Source organism: Phragmites australis, chromosome 15, assembly GCF_958298935.1.
Source record: "Phragmites australis chromosome 15, lpPhrAust1.1, whole genome shotgun sequence".
Taxonomy (NCBI): Eukaryota; Viridiplantae; Streptophyta; class Magnoliopsida; order Poales; family Poaceae; genus Phragmites; species Phragmites australis.
In genome coordinates this window covers 29417602-29435290 of record NC_084935.1, presented here as the reverse complement: position 1 = coordinate 29435290, position 17689 = coordinate 29417602, and the positions used below count along the sequence as shown (strand labels likewise).

Below are 17689 nucleotides of genomic sequence, written 5' to 3'. Positions count from 1 at the left end.
AGAGTTTGGCAACTCAACTGAATTACCCTTTTATGGCGGAGATAATTGAAGAGTAATGGTCAATCTTGTAATTCGGCATGCCAGGCCGCTTAGTTAATTAGGCAGCATGTTCAGGACTCAGATTTTCCAAACGTGTGTTAGGGAGTACCTAGTATGTTGGGGGTCGTCATCGAGGACCCCATCACCTCTTGATTCCGCCCTCTTAAGACCGAAGACTATCAAACTCAAGACTCCTTCGAAGCCCGGAGTGGTCCCGGCGACCCAAACCTTCGGAGCTTGGAGGCCTGGAGGTTACTAACCACTGGAAACTTGGAGAAGGGTGAGGGCCCCTCAGTGAGGCCAGCAGGGTCGGGCTCAACAACCACGTGGTATCTTCTGTGATATGACTGGCATTTAATGCCCGTCAAGTGACGGCCGACTTGACACACCGGTGCAAGTTGTGACCGCCCTAACACACTGGTGCAAGTGGCGGCCGCCTTGATACGCCGGACAAGACTGACGCCGTATTTGGCGATTGACCAAGCACAATGGTTGCTCACCGCGGCCGTGACTGCCACGGTCGAGTGATGTCATCAACGTGTCGATATTTTGACCTCTGGCCTGAATGATCTAGTACAAAACTGGCCATGTAACCCGGTTGTACTAGTAGTATCTCGTGTCTCTACCACTGAGGGGGTATGTTTGTAACCTTACTCTCAGAGAAGCAATATAAATACTGATTAGGGGCACATAGTGCCAGAGACGAAATTTTTTGAGAACTATTATAGGTATCCTCATTCTCTACTACTTCTTCAAGCTTGAGCTGCTCTAGTAAAAATGATTCTCACCGCATCTTGTTTGTGAAAGACAGTTTCTTTCACAATATAGTACACTTGTCTACGTATGATAATGTACATGTGCATCTACCTTGTAATTTCGAAAGATTATGCAGTACCCAACTAGGTCAAATGGTCCTGCAAGTAGTTTTCGTAAAGAAAAGGGGGAAACGGCGCAGATCGGGTCGAAGTATTATAAAAAATGAATGAGGGAAATGTTCTTGAATAAAAATTGTGTTTGAATATATATTAATATCTTCATTCTTTCGTGATATGAAAGAATGAGTCTGGACAAAATTAGGACCGGCAATTTTGACTTCGATGGCAGCACACCACAATGGTCCTTGTCAAACTCAACGCCCTTTACCAACAAAATCAAATAAGACTGTCTGTCGTCCTGCTGAGCCAGCAATTCTGGCTTCTTCTTGCAAGTATTTTGTACACATGCATTGCTCCTCTGAACAAGCTGCCTATATGTGTTGTAGCTCCATCTCCCATCATCACACAAACACTTCACCACTCTCGAGAGCAGCTACTACTCACTACTACTGCTCTTGCTTGCTTGGCTCTACACACAGCTCGTGCTGCACAACAGATAGTAAGGTGAACCATGGCGTCCCAGGCCATTGAGAGCCACCGCTCCGCCGCGGAGGTTGTCACCGGAGACGCCATCTGCAGGAAGAAGTCCATCGAGTTGCTCGAAGAGCTCAGCCTCCCCAAGGGCCTCCTGCCGCTCGAGGATATCGAGGAGTTCGGGTACAACCGCTCCACGGGGTTCATGTGGCTGGTGCAGAGGAAGAAGAAGGTCGAGCACACCTTCAAAAAGATCAAGCAGACCGTGTCCTACGGCAGCGAGGTGACGGCGTTTGCTGAGAAGGGCAAGCTGAGGAAGATCACTGGCGTCAAGACCAAGGAACTATGCTATGGCTTAGCGTCGTGGAGGTGTATGTTCCTGAGGCCTCACCGGAGAAGGTCACGTTCAAGACTGGCACCGGCCTCTCCGATAGCTTCGATGCCACCACCTTTGCGCTCGGAGAGTAATTAAGGAGTCACCAATAAGTTGATTAGCCAGAAATGATGCCTAGTGCATGCTTTATCTATCGCACTATATGTTAAGGCCCTTCATATAGTATCAATATTGTGTATTATAACATGCATGTACGGTTTTTTTATTATTTATCGGGATCACCGATAAACAAGATATATCGGATTTAAACAAATAAAAAAATTTAAAAATTCAAAAGGGGTGTCTAGTAGAACTCGCGGAATCTGCTGTGGAAGCCGAGGCCGGAGACGATGTGGCACCAGCGCTTGCAGACCAGGGCGGCGCGGAGGAGGCTTGCGGGGTCATCGTTGCGGGAACCGGAGGAGGATCTCTTCGACGAGCTCGTCCATCAGCTGTGGCAGACAGCGGCGCCATGACAATTGCTAGCTTGGTCGGACCTCTGGCGGCGGAGCGAGGGTTTGGTTACGTCGGAGGAAGAGAAGAGGTGACGTCGTGGCGATCTGCATCTGCTTGCCTTGCTTCATGAGGGGCTGCTCTGCCAGGTAGGGCCAGGGAAGCAGCCAGAATCGAAGATGGCCATACATGCAGACGTATTGTAATGCCTTAAAATTCAAATAGTTATTTTCCGAGTGATAGTTTTGTTTTTCAATTTTTTAAGCGAATCATGGAAAATAAAAATATCTTGATAAAATATTTAAAATAGAAACAAATAATATTTAGACTAGTTGACCCCTTTTTCCTATTTAAACCCAACCTAAATCCAAAACCGCTGCCCCACTTTAGGCTGAAGACCCAAACCAATCTCTTTTTCCTATGTTGTCTCTCCCTCCCTCCCTCCCAACCTGGCCAACACATCTGCTACAGTACTTGTAACCGCAAGGTATAGTACTTCTGCGCTCCGGTGCTACAGTATCGACAAGGAAGTGAGGAGGATTAGAGGGGAAGGAGGAGGTGGAAGATTAGAGAGAGGAGTTTCTCGTCTCTAATTTGCTGTCTAGGTCTTTGGGAAATCCAAGGTAAGATGAAATTCAATTTTTCTCCTGCAATTAGATATTTTGTGATGGTTTTAAGTCGTCGAGATTAGAGGATTTGTGTGGAGAAACCTCGTTAGAGTTTGATTGTTGAGTTCCAGAGATTTCAAATTGTGCAGTCGTGGTTGAAGCCTATGTTAGACGACCTTAACAATTTCTTTTCTGAAAAAATAAAACTAGAAAGTTGTATAGGATTTAGAGATCTATCTACTATAAACGTTTCATAAATTTTGGCTGTGTGACTTATGAGCAATGGATGTCCAAAGTCGATTGTTTTGCAGACTCTATCAGTTTTAGCAGCAGATGATCAAGTCTTTATATGTGCACCTTCAAAGAAAAACCACATTTAACCACTGCATAGGTTCTTGTAGAGATCGTCAATATCTTTCCATAAAGGCTTAGTTTCAATATTTTTTGGCCAAGTGGTTTATCAGATATCATCCTCTAAATTTTATTATTTGAAATTTTAGGAAAATTCTTATGTGAGTTTTTAACTGCCAATTAGCCCTATTTAACATCAAGAATAAAATAGTGTGTCTGCATGAAAGTAGTAGGTCTCGTTTTTTAGTTTCCATAAGTGCTATTGTTTGTTATCATAGCTTATGTATTTTAAAAGATACGAAAAAGACAAGTAATGTTGTTGCGTTTAAGCGAACAAGTTGCTTACTGTTTTATTTGTTCAATGGGTTGCCGAGCGTAGGACCGCGTTCGATTCTATTCGTATATTGTTTGGTGTGTAGTGGTGCTAATGTATGAGTGCTTGAGCAGGTGGTGTTGCGCCAAGGTGTGTATATCTTGTCTTCGTCTTCGGTAAAGGTAAGTGAATGTAGCGGTTGTTGCTATAACTTTAACTTATTATTTTTACTATCTCCACTCATAAATGCAGTATATATATTTGGACTTAATAATATGAAAGATGAATTTAAGTGATGTTTTAATTGTGTTAAGATGGTTGAGTATGTTCTATATGGTTATTTTCTATATGATGGCTTTTGTGGTTCAGATCGTGGTTGATTTTTATTATACACATACATGGCATATGCATATGTAGATTATTTTTTGATATGGCCTACTTTTGTTATATTTATGAAGATGACATAATAATATTTATTAGTTATATAGATGGTGGAATTTAATGTAGGGGCAATAATACTTATTTGTGAGTTTTAGTCATTTTAGAACATCCATACATTATGTCTTTCAATGGCTAGAATACGTGATGATAATAATATGGGTTATGCATAAGCTTACAGAAGTGGTTATACTATGACTTTTAATAGGGTAGTGAAATAGGTTAAAAAACCATACTAAATGGAAGATAAAATGGACATACTGTCTCACTCGTATCTAAATAAAGGTTGTACATGTGTCCTTAAAGCATGAAGGTAAGTGTCCAAGTGAAGTTCATGACTTGGATTGTTTTATATGGCCATAAGTAGTATTGATAATATAGTCTTACTGTTTTATATATGATGTAAAAGATGGAATGGGTGAATCATGAGTTAGCATAAGTGTAGTACTTATCTTGTTGATGTTTTTTATAGAAATAAATTTTTTTATATGAGATCTTGCAGTGGAGTAGTCTATTGACCAATTTTGAAGTCTGTTATATCTATGTTGCTACATATAAAAAATCATAACTTATGTTATTTACCTTTATGTATGCTTTATATGTCGATATATGGAGGATGTTGAACTATGTGGTTATCTTTTTTGCAATTGTAATATATCATCTACATCGCATTACGTTTGAGTTAGGTTAGTGAGAAAGTCATATAACTATTCCAGAGTGCATAAGATAAGTCGTTGAGAAAGTTATATGACTATTTTGAAGTACTCTTAAAGTTATGTCATGATCTTATGGTTGCGACCGTACCGATACAATATCGTATATTGTTGTAATACGATGCAGCTTCATACCTTGTTCAGTATGAAGGCAGTGGACATATGCATTGAACTGCATACATGTGCATTTTATTTACAATCATTGAAGATTATTCATGTGAAAGTCCTATGGAAATGAATATGGGAAGTAATGCTTCTCATAAGTTTATATGCAATGTAGTTTAAATTGTGGATTTGAAAATAATGTGAAGTTATATGTTGATCTGCATTGCATAGCATTCACATGCACCATACTATACTGTAGAAGCTTTTACATTGATTTTGGTTGTGATGGATCGTATACATTTATTTAAGTAATACTATTACTTGTGGATAGTATGGGGTTATAAGTGGATGATCTTTATGGAGTTGGTATACATTGTTCCATATGATATTAATTTTTTTTTATGATGTCCTTGCTAGGTGATCCTTACGTCATACTTATTTAAGTCTTAGAAGTTTGAATTTTCATTTATGTGGTTCATACCATATCATATGTCATGAGTGCTACTTCTAGTATATTATATTGTAGTTGTTTTACTATAATCACCTAATGCTTATATACGACGAAGTACTCCTTTACACTTATATAGAATGAACCTACTAAATAATGTAAATAATGATCATATCATGTATTATCTTGTATACTTGCTAAAATATTAAATTAATATTTTAATAATTATGATTTAAATACATGTTAAAGTAGTTCACTTGCTGAGATTTTTCAATCTTACTCTTGCAATCCCCCCCCCCCCCCGGTGTTCTTCTTGAAGCTAGCATGAAGGGAAAGAATTAGCAGCATTTCATTCACTTTTATATTACCCCAAATCCTTTAATGTTGTGTTATACTGAAAACTTAGATGATAAAGTCATTTGTTTAATAGGATCATAGTGATGTTAAACATATGGTTTTGTTGTTTAATTTGACTTACTCGTATCATTCAACTTGAACAATATTATGTTCTTAACATATTTTTATGTTGTTACTTCTGTGTTGTTTTGTATATATGCTGCTGAAATTTTATAGTTCGGCTTCTTAGTTTAGTGCTATCATAGGATTTTATAGTTACTCGGGTGTTACACGTACTAACCAAGTTCAGTTCAGCTTCTGATGAAATGTGCACATGACACAACAAGTTCTGATCATGCCACACCACAGTACGTATTGGCTGGGCAGCCAGAGAATCCACACAACGGCAACCTTAGAACTGGGCAGCCAGAGATGACCGGCCGGCCTTCTTGACCAGCCAGCCAGCCAGCACTGCTCCGGCACCACTCACCGAAACCAAGTCAAAAGTTTCAGGCATTTCCTTGCGGTACCTGTATGACTGTATCTCATGGAGTTGTAAGTTTCAATCCGCATCGATCGACCATTACAAATCTGCCGCGACTCAGGTTCTTTGTGGTGCAACGACAGTCCTCACAAGTGTCTGCGCTACCTCGGCGTGTTCCAGAAACTCGTTGGGGAAGGCTCTGCTCTGGATGTAGCTCAAATCCTGAATCAACAGAGAATAATAATTCAGTGTAGGTGAGATAAAAATCCCTGAATCAAACCTCCTAATCAATGCTTGGAAAAGTACATGTTTGAACAGATGCATCAGGCTACTGATTCTTTTCTTTTGCAGTTTAAGCCACAGATTAAAGCTCCAGAACAATCACGGTGCTCAGTGTTCATGTTTCCAATGTGCTGACACAGGGGCTCCTCAGTTCTTCTTGATGCTACAGCAATCATCCACATGGCACAGTGTTCTAATGTCAATTGTTAGACCCGTTTTCTGAGTTCTCACCTGCCGCGTGTATCAGTCCTCGGATCTTAGTAATCGATACGCATATATTATAATAAAATAATATCATAGTCGTACTTTAGGCAAAATATATTACATGAATAAAATAATACACACGTCTCACAGCTTAGGATTCTAGGATTCCTGGCATACATAGCTAACCAATCAAACAAATGAGAAAGTCTATTTGTCCACTAAAGAAGAAATCCAGTTGTTTATCTTTCCACAACATAACAATTTGTAGGTGACCTTGCAGGATCAAAGTCTATTCGTCTACTGAAGAGAAAATCCACAAGATCAAACAAATGAGAAAGTGTGACTAGCACGCAATTGCGCAAGACAAATTGTTTATCTACTAACCATGTGAACAATGGCAAAAAAAGCAATTACGGAAGGAAAAGCGTTTACAGAAGGAAGATAGAGAGACTCAAGATTCATACATAATTGTATTAGCGTTAACATAGTATAGTTATGCGCCTGGCATTATTTCTATCCTGCTCGGTGACTCCTTACTCCCCGAGAGCAAATGCAGTGGCATCGAAGCTATCGGAGAGGCCAGTGCCGGTTTTGAAGGTGACCTTCTCCGGTGAGGACTCGGCAATATAGACCTCGACAACACTAAGCCACAGCATCAACTCCTTGGTCTTGACGCCGGCGATCTTCTTCAGCTTACCCTTCTCGACGAACGCCGTCACCTCATTGGCGTATGACACGGTCTGCTTGATCTTCTTGAAGGTGTGCTCGACCTTCTTCTTCCTCTGCACCAGCCACATGAACCCCGTCGCGCGGTTGTACCCGAACTCCTCGATATCCTCGAGCGGCAGGAGGCCCTTGGGGAGGCCTAGCACTTCCAGCAGCTCGACAGACTTCTTCCTGCAGATGGCGTCTCCGTTGACGACCTCTGCGCCGACGCGGTGGCTTTCAATTTGGGATGCCATTGGATTCTACTTTGCTACCAAAGTAGTGTTAATCTGGGAACGTGTTGAGTGCAAATGAACTGGGCTTGTTGTGATGGGACATGAGATACGAGGCCAGAATTATATAGACGTCTGAAGGCATGTTCATGCGTTAGTTGGTCCTGACAGTGACTAGAATTCAAAGGCAAAGGTCATGGACTCATGACCACGGTAGCACAGCCGCACAGGTAGCCATGCCTGACTTTCTAGCCATGCATGCATATTCTGACGCACGAAGTCATTGACCAAGTCCTTGATGCACAAGTAGTTCTTGTTTTGTTGTTCAGCGTCTCAGAGTGCAAGTGACAGAAAAAGGTCTCAGACTCTCAGTGTGCATGATCAGTTAGCCCGACAAAATTGAAAACCTTGATTATACGGCCAGCCAGAGATGACTTGGTTGCCTGACCAACCAGTTTCTCTGAAACCGAGTCAGAAGTTTCACACTCATGCACTGGGCTGGCTCCCTAAGTTTCACTGGTCAGGCAACAGCAGCTCGATCTCTGAAACCAAGTCGAAAGTTTCAGACTTGTTCGTGTGCTGTGTCCTCTGGAAGTGCAAATTCCTCAATACTAGACTATCCATTTCAAGCATTACGCCCTGTATTTTCCCTAAAAAACAGGTTCCCTGTCTGAATCATCCATTGTAAATTAGCAGCAACTGGCTGCAGAATGGATTTAGCTCAAAAGGAATATTAATATTTCCTGATAAAGAATTAAAATGCTCCCGCTTCCAGAAGCTGTTCCTTGTCACAATATATGCATGAATAACAGGGCAGCTTTACAGCATTTAGATCATATCTGACTCCCAGAAATTTTTGAAGTATTATTCAGTTCATTCACCACATGAGCAACCTGGTCTCGTAAAATTTTGAACCTGAACTAAACTTGAATGCTTCCAGTTCCAAGTGCGTGCCTGAAAAGGCTGAACCTAGCGCAGGGCAACTGTTCAAGTAATTGCAATATTTTTCAGTTACTAGAGTATGCCTGAAAAAGGCTTAAACCAGTAATCTGAAAATATTTTTCAAGTGTCCAATATAATTTCGTCTCCAATTGGACGTGCCAAGCATGATCTGAACAGTAACTCCAATAAGCCGAAGCGTAAACCTGAAACATAGTCCATGATTAAGATTAAAACGAATTTTACGCGAAGAACCATAATTAACAACGATGAATTACATCTCGAGCAACCTGGTTAATCTCTGACAGAAAATGAACCTGTGTACCATACTGAATTATTGATCCATTTTTCAGGAAAGAGAAACAAAGAGATATATTCGGTTCCAAGTGGCTGTGTTAATCATGAGCTGGAAAATAACTTGGGACGAAATATTAAACAGAACTATAGTTTCTGATACAAGATCACGTCGAATTCGACAGGAAGAAGGATAATTTGACCAGCATAAGTATTGTTCTTACTTAAACTGCCCGACATAAAGTAACCCCATGACGCATTTGTTCAGCTGATATCGCTATTCACATGTCAAAAAATTATTCAGTTTATGCAGCACTTGAGCAAAACATGTGCACACAAACTGAAACTCTTACAGCATAACTGTTCAAGAGAGAATTCTTATCTACTGTTCTGTGTGTAGGTTTGGGAGAGGAAAATTGTAACATAACTAGCAATGAATGGCAGAGATGCATCCATCTTCCACTAACAAAGCAATTCCCACCCCCACCTCTCCCGATGGATTTAAAATGGAGGGAGTTAGCCTCCCAAATTCCCTTGTTCATCCCATTGAAATTCCCATATCTACAAACCGATCAAGAGATTTAAAGTTCCCATCTCTAAACGCTCATTCCCTTCTATCAATTTCCTCCAACAAAATGCATGTGTACTGGTAGGAATATAAGTTAAAACTACATGGGAGGGAGGCGCTAGCTCGGCCAACTACTAAAAATGATCTATAGCTCCCACTGGATCCTATGTTTGATGAAGACGTAACGTTGGGACTTGTGATTAACTATCCGGAGCCCGTCTAGTTTATTATCACCGCCGCCATCGCTGGTAACCAGCTCGACGCCGGTGAGCCCATGTGTGTATATTTGTTAAATAATGTTTGCTTGTTGGTACTCTCATGGAAGGCAACATACCACCATATAGTATTTTTGTTCCTTTCTTTAGAAAAAAACTGACATGATTGTAAAGATGAAACAAAGTAACATGAGGAAAGCCGTTTGGCTTGATTTGTGTCCTTGAAAAATTCTGCTCTGTCTGTCTCTGGTATCTACTTGTTTATCTGTCTATTTCTCTTTTGAGAAAATGCGACTAGCATCTTAATTACACATGATAGCTTATTGGCTACTTCTTCTTTAATAATAACAGTATCAATGTGAATTGAATTGACTATCAAGATGCAAAACACTCGGATGAGCAGAGCCAAACAAGCAATTACAGAAAGTATTTCTACAAAGATAGATATACCCACTAGATAATTAAGCGCAATATAGTAATGCGCATGGCATCATTTCATTCAGTGACTCCTTGTTACTCTCCGAGAGCAAAGGCAACAGCATCGAAGCTGTCAGAGAGGCCAGTGCCCGTCTTGAAGGTGACCTTCTCTGGCGAGGCCTCGGCGACGTAGACCTCAACGACGTTGAGCCAGAGCATCAACTCCTTGGTCTTGACACCAGTGATCTTTTTCAGCTTGCCCTTCTCAACGAATGCCGTCACCCCGCTGGCATACGACACGGTCTGCTTGATCTTCTTGAAGGTGTGCTCCACCTTCTTCTTCCCCTGCACCAACCACATGAACCCCGTGGCTCGGTTGTACCGAACTCCTGGATGTCCTCGAGCAGAGATCTCGGAGGTGATGGTAATCTTTTATGTTCTGTTCAACAGGAAGATCGACCCATCTCATGTAGCGGCAGTTGTCATCATCGAAGTCAGAGTCCTGCAAATATGTACAAATTTATTACTAATTTGTTTTAAAATATGATCTTGAAATTGTTAGAGCTCTCACCCTCCCAAGAGGATATCGGAAGAATGGATGCCATCTGTTGATGCTACCATCATACATCTGGATAATGCAATCATATCTATGGGAGCACTTGGACCACTTCTCATTCGGCTGGTCATTAATTCTAAGATGAAGTGGTGGGCGAAACTCACTCTTTCCCTGCAAAGGAAAGTTATCAAGTGGCGTGTCATAGGCACTATGACCAAAGGAAACCGGCCATCTCACCAGTGCCCTCCCCAAAGCCCTTGACCTTCTGTCTCTCCCACCTCTAGTCATCATTGAATCTGGCTTCGGTAGGAAGTGAGGGGAGGCTTTTATAGATGCATGGGGAGGGAGAGCTCTGTCCCAGTGAAAAGATAAATCATACATGGTACGCTAATCCTAACCAAGCGGCATGGTGATGATTCCATCAACTAGAAGCGGACGAGAGGAGAGAGGCTGAATGCAAACGCATACAGGAGGAGGAGCAAAAGCTAAGAGAGGAGGTGACCCGCCGAAAAGAGGAGGCACGTGAGGCGGAGAGGGAGATGAAGCACGAGAGAGCACGGCGGGCGTGTTAAGCAGTACCAGAGGTTGTGAGGAAGGGAAAGTACTCTCGCTGCACTCAATAGCATAATGGTAGTAATTGGCTTGTTTACATTCCCTAAGGCAGGTTAAGTTTAGCGGCGGTACATGACTAAGTTAGTATGAAAGTGTACTATATATGTCATCGTGTCTATTGTTTGTGTGAACACAAATGTCATATTCAACTGTTCTTGTTGGGTGATTCCACTTCAAATTGTTTTCTCCTCGACTAAATCCTTTTGTCTTGTGGGTATGTATGAAAACTCCTCTTGCATTCAAAATAGTCTAGAATGCTTTACCGAGGAAGGAGTATCTAAAGAATACAAGCGCCGTTGGACATAACTTTGTTGCGAGTACTTGAATGAGAGCTCTTCATTTTGTAAGAAAGGGAACCAGGAAGAAAAAAACATCAAAGTTCCGGGAACACTACCACGCCTGTAGGAGAACAATGAAAAAAAGAACATCAAGTTGTTAAAAAAGTCAATGTGTCTAAAAAGGTTGTTAAAAAAAGTAAAAAAACAAAGAATTTTCAGCATGTGGTTTGCCGACCGGAATCTATCGGCATGGCAGACAAGCTTGTCAGTCCAGCAAATGCATGCCAACAAGTCATGTCGGTAAGAGCCCATACCGACAAAAGGTTTAATCGGTATGCATGGTACCAGTCGGCATTTCGGTTGCCGACAAGGTGCTATTTTGGCAATTATCTATAGATATTGTTTTTTAATTTTTTTAATAAAATAATATTATTTAAAAAGGACCGACGGCAACTGGCAAAGTGGCAAAGGGCGCGGGCCATCTTGTTCGAAAGTGAAATCGACCCAGGCCGGCCTGGCCCGGCCCAGCCCGGCGCATCGCCGCCTGGAAAGACGGGGGTTGGGGCAGGGAGACTGGAGGAGCGGCGGGAGGATACGGCCGAGTGGGGGATGGGAGGCAGGGGCCGCCGGGTGCGACGGCGTGGAAGAGGAGGAGGGCGACTGGCCGGAGATGTGGGCCGAGGCGCCGCCCATTCCCACCAGTCTACCCCGCGCAGGCGCAGTCGAGGTACGCTGGATGTAGATCCCTGTCTCATAAACCGTGTTGCAGTCGAGGTACGCTGGACATCACTTTTTTCTTCTTTAGTTGTCATCTTGCCTCGCAAAGTTAACCTCCAAGATTTATGTATACTCAGGAAGTCAGGATAGCTGTTCACCACTTCCATTCAATTCAATCCAGGGTGGATTCTTACAGCTGGTTGTAAGAATCAAAATCTTTGCTTGTGATCCAAAATTGCTTCGTTCAAATTCAGTTCAGCAGGTTGATATTTCTCATCCACTAGTACTTTCAAGGTGTGTATCTTTCATGTGGCGAACGCAGAGACTTCTCTGACTTCTGAGTTCCTTGTACAGTGCTGCATTGATGAAAGATCGTGCCATTTTGCTCTCCGGTCTTTGAAAGTTACAACACCACCTTCCGTATGATTTCTCACGCTACTTAACCTCTTTAACTTTTCACCACTTGATTCATGCTGTATATATTCAGACACGTAATTAGGTCAAATAATCCTTCTCGAGTCAACATTTTGCCCTTGTGGAGATCAATTCTTCCACACCCCTCTCTATCAGTCTTGGACCCCAGACCCCTCCATGTTAGTGACCTGTCTGCCTCTTTTTGCCCCCACAGTCTTCGGCCACGTTATCTTCTTCGTAAATTCTCATCTTACTTCACAGTTCAATTTTAACATCCACAATATATCTCTATATACACAGGATGGCTGTCCACAGTTTTCATGCAATTCGGTCGAGGCTAAGCTAAATCGTTGCTTGTGATCCAAAGTTCATATATCTAATCTCTTATGCATACTGTGTTATATATTGGTTTTGCTGAGCAGGGACGGGATGCTACAGATGCTTGAATCCTAATGGCGGAGATGGTCAGTTCTGCAGTTGTCCAGGAGACAGTTAGCCAAATCCTATCTGGTCTGGTTCAAAAATATGAGGAGAAAGAGGAATCAAATGCGAACAGGAACTTGGAGAGGCTAGAGATGGCGAACATCAAGTTAGAGGCTGCTCTCGAAACATCTGAAAAGTGGCAGATCACTGATGCATCCTTGCTGCGTTGGCGCAGGAAGCTGAAGCGTGCTGCGCTTTTTTTCAGGAAATATTTTTGCAGGAAAGAAGCTACAACATAAAATTGATCAGGGAAACGAGTGCACTTTTTTTCTACTGGTACCCTTCAGTACTGCAGAGCATGGAATAGAGGCTAGCCTATTCTTTATCCAGAAAGGTGGTAATGCACCAAAAGATAATTTTTACTTTAGTGTCATGCTACAACTTTCAGAGAGTACGGACATACTTGGAATTGCAATTAAGTGTTTGCAGTTGTTTACCCCTCTTTTCAAGTCTACAGTTGAAATTATTAGGAACAAACTTATCCAACTGCCTACACAAGACCTCTCATGGGTGCCACATGTTGATTCCCGCCAGAAAGAACATTGGGACAATCTTCACAGCTTTCGCACTCAATGGTTTCGCCCAAACCCATTATGTTGCAAGCATCTTGATCAGCATGAGCTTCGTTGTAGTAGCAACATAGACACATCAAAATTACCAGATGTTTCTCTAGAACCAGTCATTGAAGTGAATTTGCAGTGCCATGTCTCACTGTCAGGAGGCAATATTTCTGCGCAAGGTTCTAAACATCTGATAGCTGGACTCCTCTTTATGCCCCATGGCTCTTCAGAGGATCTGCTGCCTGCAGATAAAAGTTCTGCAATAGCGGTGATTGACGGTGAGGAGAAACGATGCTTGCATACAGTCATTACCTTGGAACAGCTGGAAGAGATCATGCTACGAAAGGCAATTGATCACTTCCGCCAGAACGCCGAAGCGACAGTCTACCAGATGCTTTGGAAGTCTAAACATAATACTGCATACATTCAGGTTGAGAAGGCAAGCACAAAGATGCAAAGCACAGGAAAATTGATTCGGGGAGCTAGGAACGGAAATATGTCGCGACAATATGTTCAAGCATGTGTGATCCCTCACTTCCTCAACATGTGGGTTGCACAGGCACCCATCTGGCTGCAAGGTTCGATTGTAAAGTGGGTTCAGAGAGAAGCGCCTGAAATTCTAGATCATCATGTAACATGGATCAATGATGGAAAGAGGGAGAAATAGAAGAACGGAAATGGAATTTTCTAGGGAATAAATCGAATATCGGGAGTTACTCTTCGTAACTGAGGACAGACCAGTCAAAACATGAAAGTACACACAGTCTCAGAGCTAAAATTAGGACTAAATGCTCCAAATGCAGGGTCAAGACTCGAAACTCAAGAGGAGCAATGCTGTCGTCACAAAGGTTGTCGAGTTGCTTATTACTAACAATCAGTGTTCTGTTGGTCCTAGCTAATAAGAATGTTCTACTCTAGGAACTTATGTAAGTGCCGTGCTGTGCGTCACTCGTTTTGAGGTTCGAAATGTACGTTTCATATGGTGTTGTTTGCTTCTCACCAGCCACCTCATCACATGCTGGGAACTACATACATCGAAGTGCAACGCATTTGCATGTGTAGACTGCAGTTACTTTCTATGTGAATTTTGAGTGTGTTGCTATAATGCTATGTACCTGTAGAGAACAAGAGAGATTAGGCAATACCATGCCCAATCAAGGGGGTGACCATCTGTATTTATATAGCTGGTTAGGCTAGGATTAGGAAGGTACAACAATCCTCAAATGGAGGAGCTAATCTAGGCATATACAACTACACAATATCTCTAATACCCGTCCGTAGTTGCATCGGGAGGATCTTGGACACAAAGACTGGACCGAAAGTCAGTGAACAACTGCACAGGCAGGCCTTTGGTCATGATGTTCGTTAACTGGTGTGAAGACGGCACATGGAGCACCTGAACCTGGTCAAGGGCCACCTTTTCAGGGACGAAGTGGATGTTGATCTCAATATGCTTCGTGCGGCGGTGTTGGACTGGGTTGGACGACATGTAGATGGCACTGACATTATCACAATAGACAACAGTCGCATAAACAATCGAGACGTGGAGGTCTTGAAGTAGATGACGTAGCCAACAACACTCGATGACGGCATGGGCAACAGCACGATACTCAGCTTCAGCATTGGAGTGAGAAACCGTGGTTTGGCGCTTGGAGGACCAAGAAACCATATTATCGCCGAGGAATATGCAGTAGCCGGACGTAGAGCGTCTGGAGTAGGGGCAGCCGGCCCAATTTGCGTCAGAGTACGCGGTAAGAGAGCAAACTGGAGCAGTGCCAATGTGGAGGCCGATGGAGAGAGTACCCTTCACATGGCGGAGTATGCGCTTGACCAGTGCAAGATGACGCTCGCGAGGATCATGCATGAAGAGGCACACCTGCTGAACTGCATACGCCAATTCCGGACGAGTCAACGTAAGGTACCGAAGAGCACCAGCGAGACTCCGGTACTCCGAGGGATCAGCGACAGACACTCCCTCGGTTGCAGACAACTCGGCATGAGTGTCCACTGGTGTCGCAGTAGAGTGGCACTCTGCCATGCCTACACGCTGAAGGAGATCCAGCGCGTACTGGCACTGAGATAGGAACGACCCATCGGGAGACCGCGTGACGGAGATGCCGAGGAAGAAGTGAAGGTCGTCGAGGTCCGTCATTGCGAACTCAGAGTGTAGTAGCTCGGTGATGCGCCGTAGTAGAGCCACCGAGGAGGTCGTGAGAATAATGTTGTCGACGTACAGCAGGAGTTAGGCGACACGATCTCCATCTTTGAGGACAAAGAGAGACATGTCAGAAGTCGAGGCGACAAAGCCAAGGCGGCGTATGTACATGGCGAACCGTTGGTACCATGCCTGAGGTGCCTGTTTGAGGTCATACAAAGATTTCTGCAATAAGCAAACATGGTTAGGTGTAGAAGGATCGACGAAGCCGGACGGTTGCTGGCAGTAGACGGTCTCCTCAATATGGCCATGAAGAAAGGCGTTCTTCACGTCAAGCTGACAAATGGGCTAGGTGCTGGAGGTGGCGATGCTAAGGATAACCCGGATGGTCGATGGCTTGACGACCGGGCTGAACGTCTCGTCATAGTTGATGTCGTGCTGCTGCGAGTAGCCACGGGCCACCCACCAGGCCTTGTGGAGAGCTAGAGTGTCGTCAGAGTAGAATTTATGCGTGTATATCCACTTGCCTATCACAACATTGGCACCGGGGGGTCGAGGAACAAGGCTCCACGTGTCGTTGTTGACTAAGGCATGGAATTCGTCTGCCATGGCCGCACGCCAGTTGGGATTAGCCAGCGCGTTACGGTAGTTCCCGGGAATCGGTGAGATCGAAGTGTGACTGGCGAAGAGGTTCATCATGGTGAGTGCTTGACGATGCCGTTGCGCACTCGAGTGATCATCTGATGCGGCTCCGAGCCAGGATGCGGCGTCGGACCAGAAGCCGCAAGAGCCTCGATCACGAGAGCAGAAAGTACAACCACGGGAGGCGGATCCGCATGGCGCGTCACGGCTGCATGAGGAGAGAGACCAGGCCGTCCAGGCGTTGCCGATCGACCTGCTGGTTGTGCTGGGTCGGCAGAGGAGGCGGCCCAGGTGTGGGCGGCCCACTCGTTCGTCGTGGCTGCTGGATTGGCACGGGAGACGGCCACAGGGGCGCGAGGGCCGGCCTGCCTGAACGAAGTGGCAAAGAAGTCGGTGAAGATTGTTGTCGCTCAATGTCTTGCGACAGAGTTGCCGTGGGTGGAGGCGATTGCTCAACGTTTGTGAGAGACGGAGCTAGCGTTGGACGCGTCGTTGGCATCGGCGCAATGCTATCGTCGAGGAGAAAATCAAATAACGAGTCTAGAGAGGAGGTGTCCAGCGAGGAGGCAAACAGAAAGGTGGACTCATAAAAAATGACATGGCGCGAGATGATAATACAACGAGTGGATAGGTCTAGGCAACGATAACCTTTGTGGGAGCTCGGGTAACCAAGGAAAACACATGCAGTGGATCATGGAGCTAATTTGTTAGGAGAGGTGGCAATGAGGTTAGGGTAGCAAAGACAACCAAAGACATGTAAGTGGGTGTAGTCGGGGGTTTTACGATGCAGGAGCTCAAAGGGAATAGCATGATTAATGGAAGAAGAGGGACGCCGATTGAGCAAATAGGTGGCGGTAGCAAGTGCTTTTGCCCAATAAGCCGGTGGCATATGAGCATGAATGAGAAGTGTGCGAATTGAGTTGTTCAGTGTGCGGAGAATAAGTTCAGCCTTGCCATTTTGCGGGGAAGTATACGGGCAGGACATGCAAAGGTGAATTTCATGTGCAGCGAGGAAGGCACTAGTGGTCCTGTTAACAAACTCAGCGCCATTATCAGCTTGTAGGCATTTGAGGGGAAGACTGAACTGGTTATGCACGTATGGGAGAAAATCAACAAGATGCTGGTGAACATCAGATTTGCGGCAAAGGGGAAAAGTCCAACAAAAATGAGTTAAATCATCAAGTAGGACTAAATAGTATAAATAGCCAGAAGTGCTAGCAACCGGGGATGTCCATACATTGCAGTGAACTGACTCAAAAGGTGCTGAGGTGAATGAAGCAGAATTAGTGAACGGTAGACGCACATGTTTTCCTAACTGACAAGAGGGACAAAGAGTGCGGGCTACTTTATTACATGAAATATGAGCTTTATTGTGGAGGGTGTTGAGGACGGCAGGACTAGGATG

At 43.8% G+C, this 17689-nt stretch overlaps 3 protein-coding genes and 2 pseudogenes across 5 annotated transcripts; 2 read left to right on the top strand and 3 right to left on the bottom strand.

The window, feature by feature from the left end:
- Positions 1-1338: 1338 nt before the first annotated feature.
- Positions 1339-1975, top strand: LOC133893407 (uncharacterized; annotated as a pseudogene).
- Positions 1976-6839: 4864 nt separating this feature from the next.
- Positions 6840-7513, bottom strand: LOC133893318 (uncharacterized). The gene has a single exon (XM_062334317.1). It carries the CDS (start codon positions 7456-7458, stop codon positions 7030-7032), a length of 429 nt encoding a protein of 142 aa, XP_062190301.1. The 5' UTR covers positions 7459-7513; the 3' UTR covers positions 6840-7029.
- Positions 7514-9829: 2316 nt separating this feature from the next.
- LOC133892292 (uncharacterized) lies at positions 9830-11668 on the bottom strand (annotated as a pseudogene).
- A 205-nt stretch (positions 11669-11873) lies between these two features.
- LOC133892527 (uncharacterized) lies at positions 11874-14532 on the top strand. Of its 3 annotated transcripts, XR_009904385.1 has the most exons (4): positions 11874-12040; positions 12168-12292; positions 12385-12681; positions 12867-14532. XR_009904385.1 is itself a non-coding variant. In XM_062333365.1 (2 exons), exon 2 carries the CDS (start codon positions 13300-13302, stop codon positions 14152-14154), a length of 855 nt encoding a protein of 284 aa, XP_062189349.1. In that variant the 5' UTR covers positions 11899-12040; positions 12867-13299; the 3' UTR covers positions 14155-14532. The 3 variants fall into 3 exon arrangements, 1 of the variants encoding a protein (XP_062189349.1); XR_009904384.1 differs by lacking the exon at positions 11874-12040 and having other exon boundaries at positions 12050-12292; XM_062333365.1 differs by lacking the exons at positions 12168-12292; positions 12385-12681 and having other exon boundaries at positions 11899-12040.
- Positions 14533-14751: 219 nt separating this feature from the next.
- Positions 14752-15639, bottom strand: LOC133892291 (uncharacterized mitochondrial protein AtMg00810-like). The gene has a single exon (XM_062332976.1). It carries the CDS (start codon positions 15637-15639, stop codon positions 14752-14754), a length of 888 nt encoding a protein of 295 aa, XP_062188960.1.
- Between the last annotated feature and the right edge of the window lie 2050 nt (positions 15640-17689).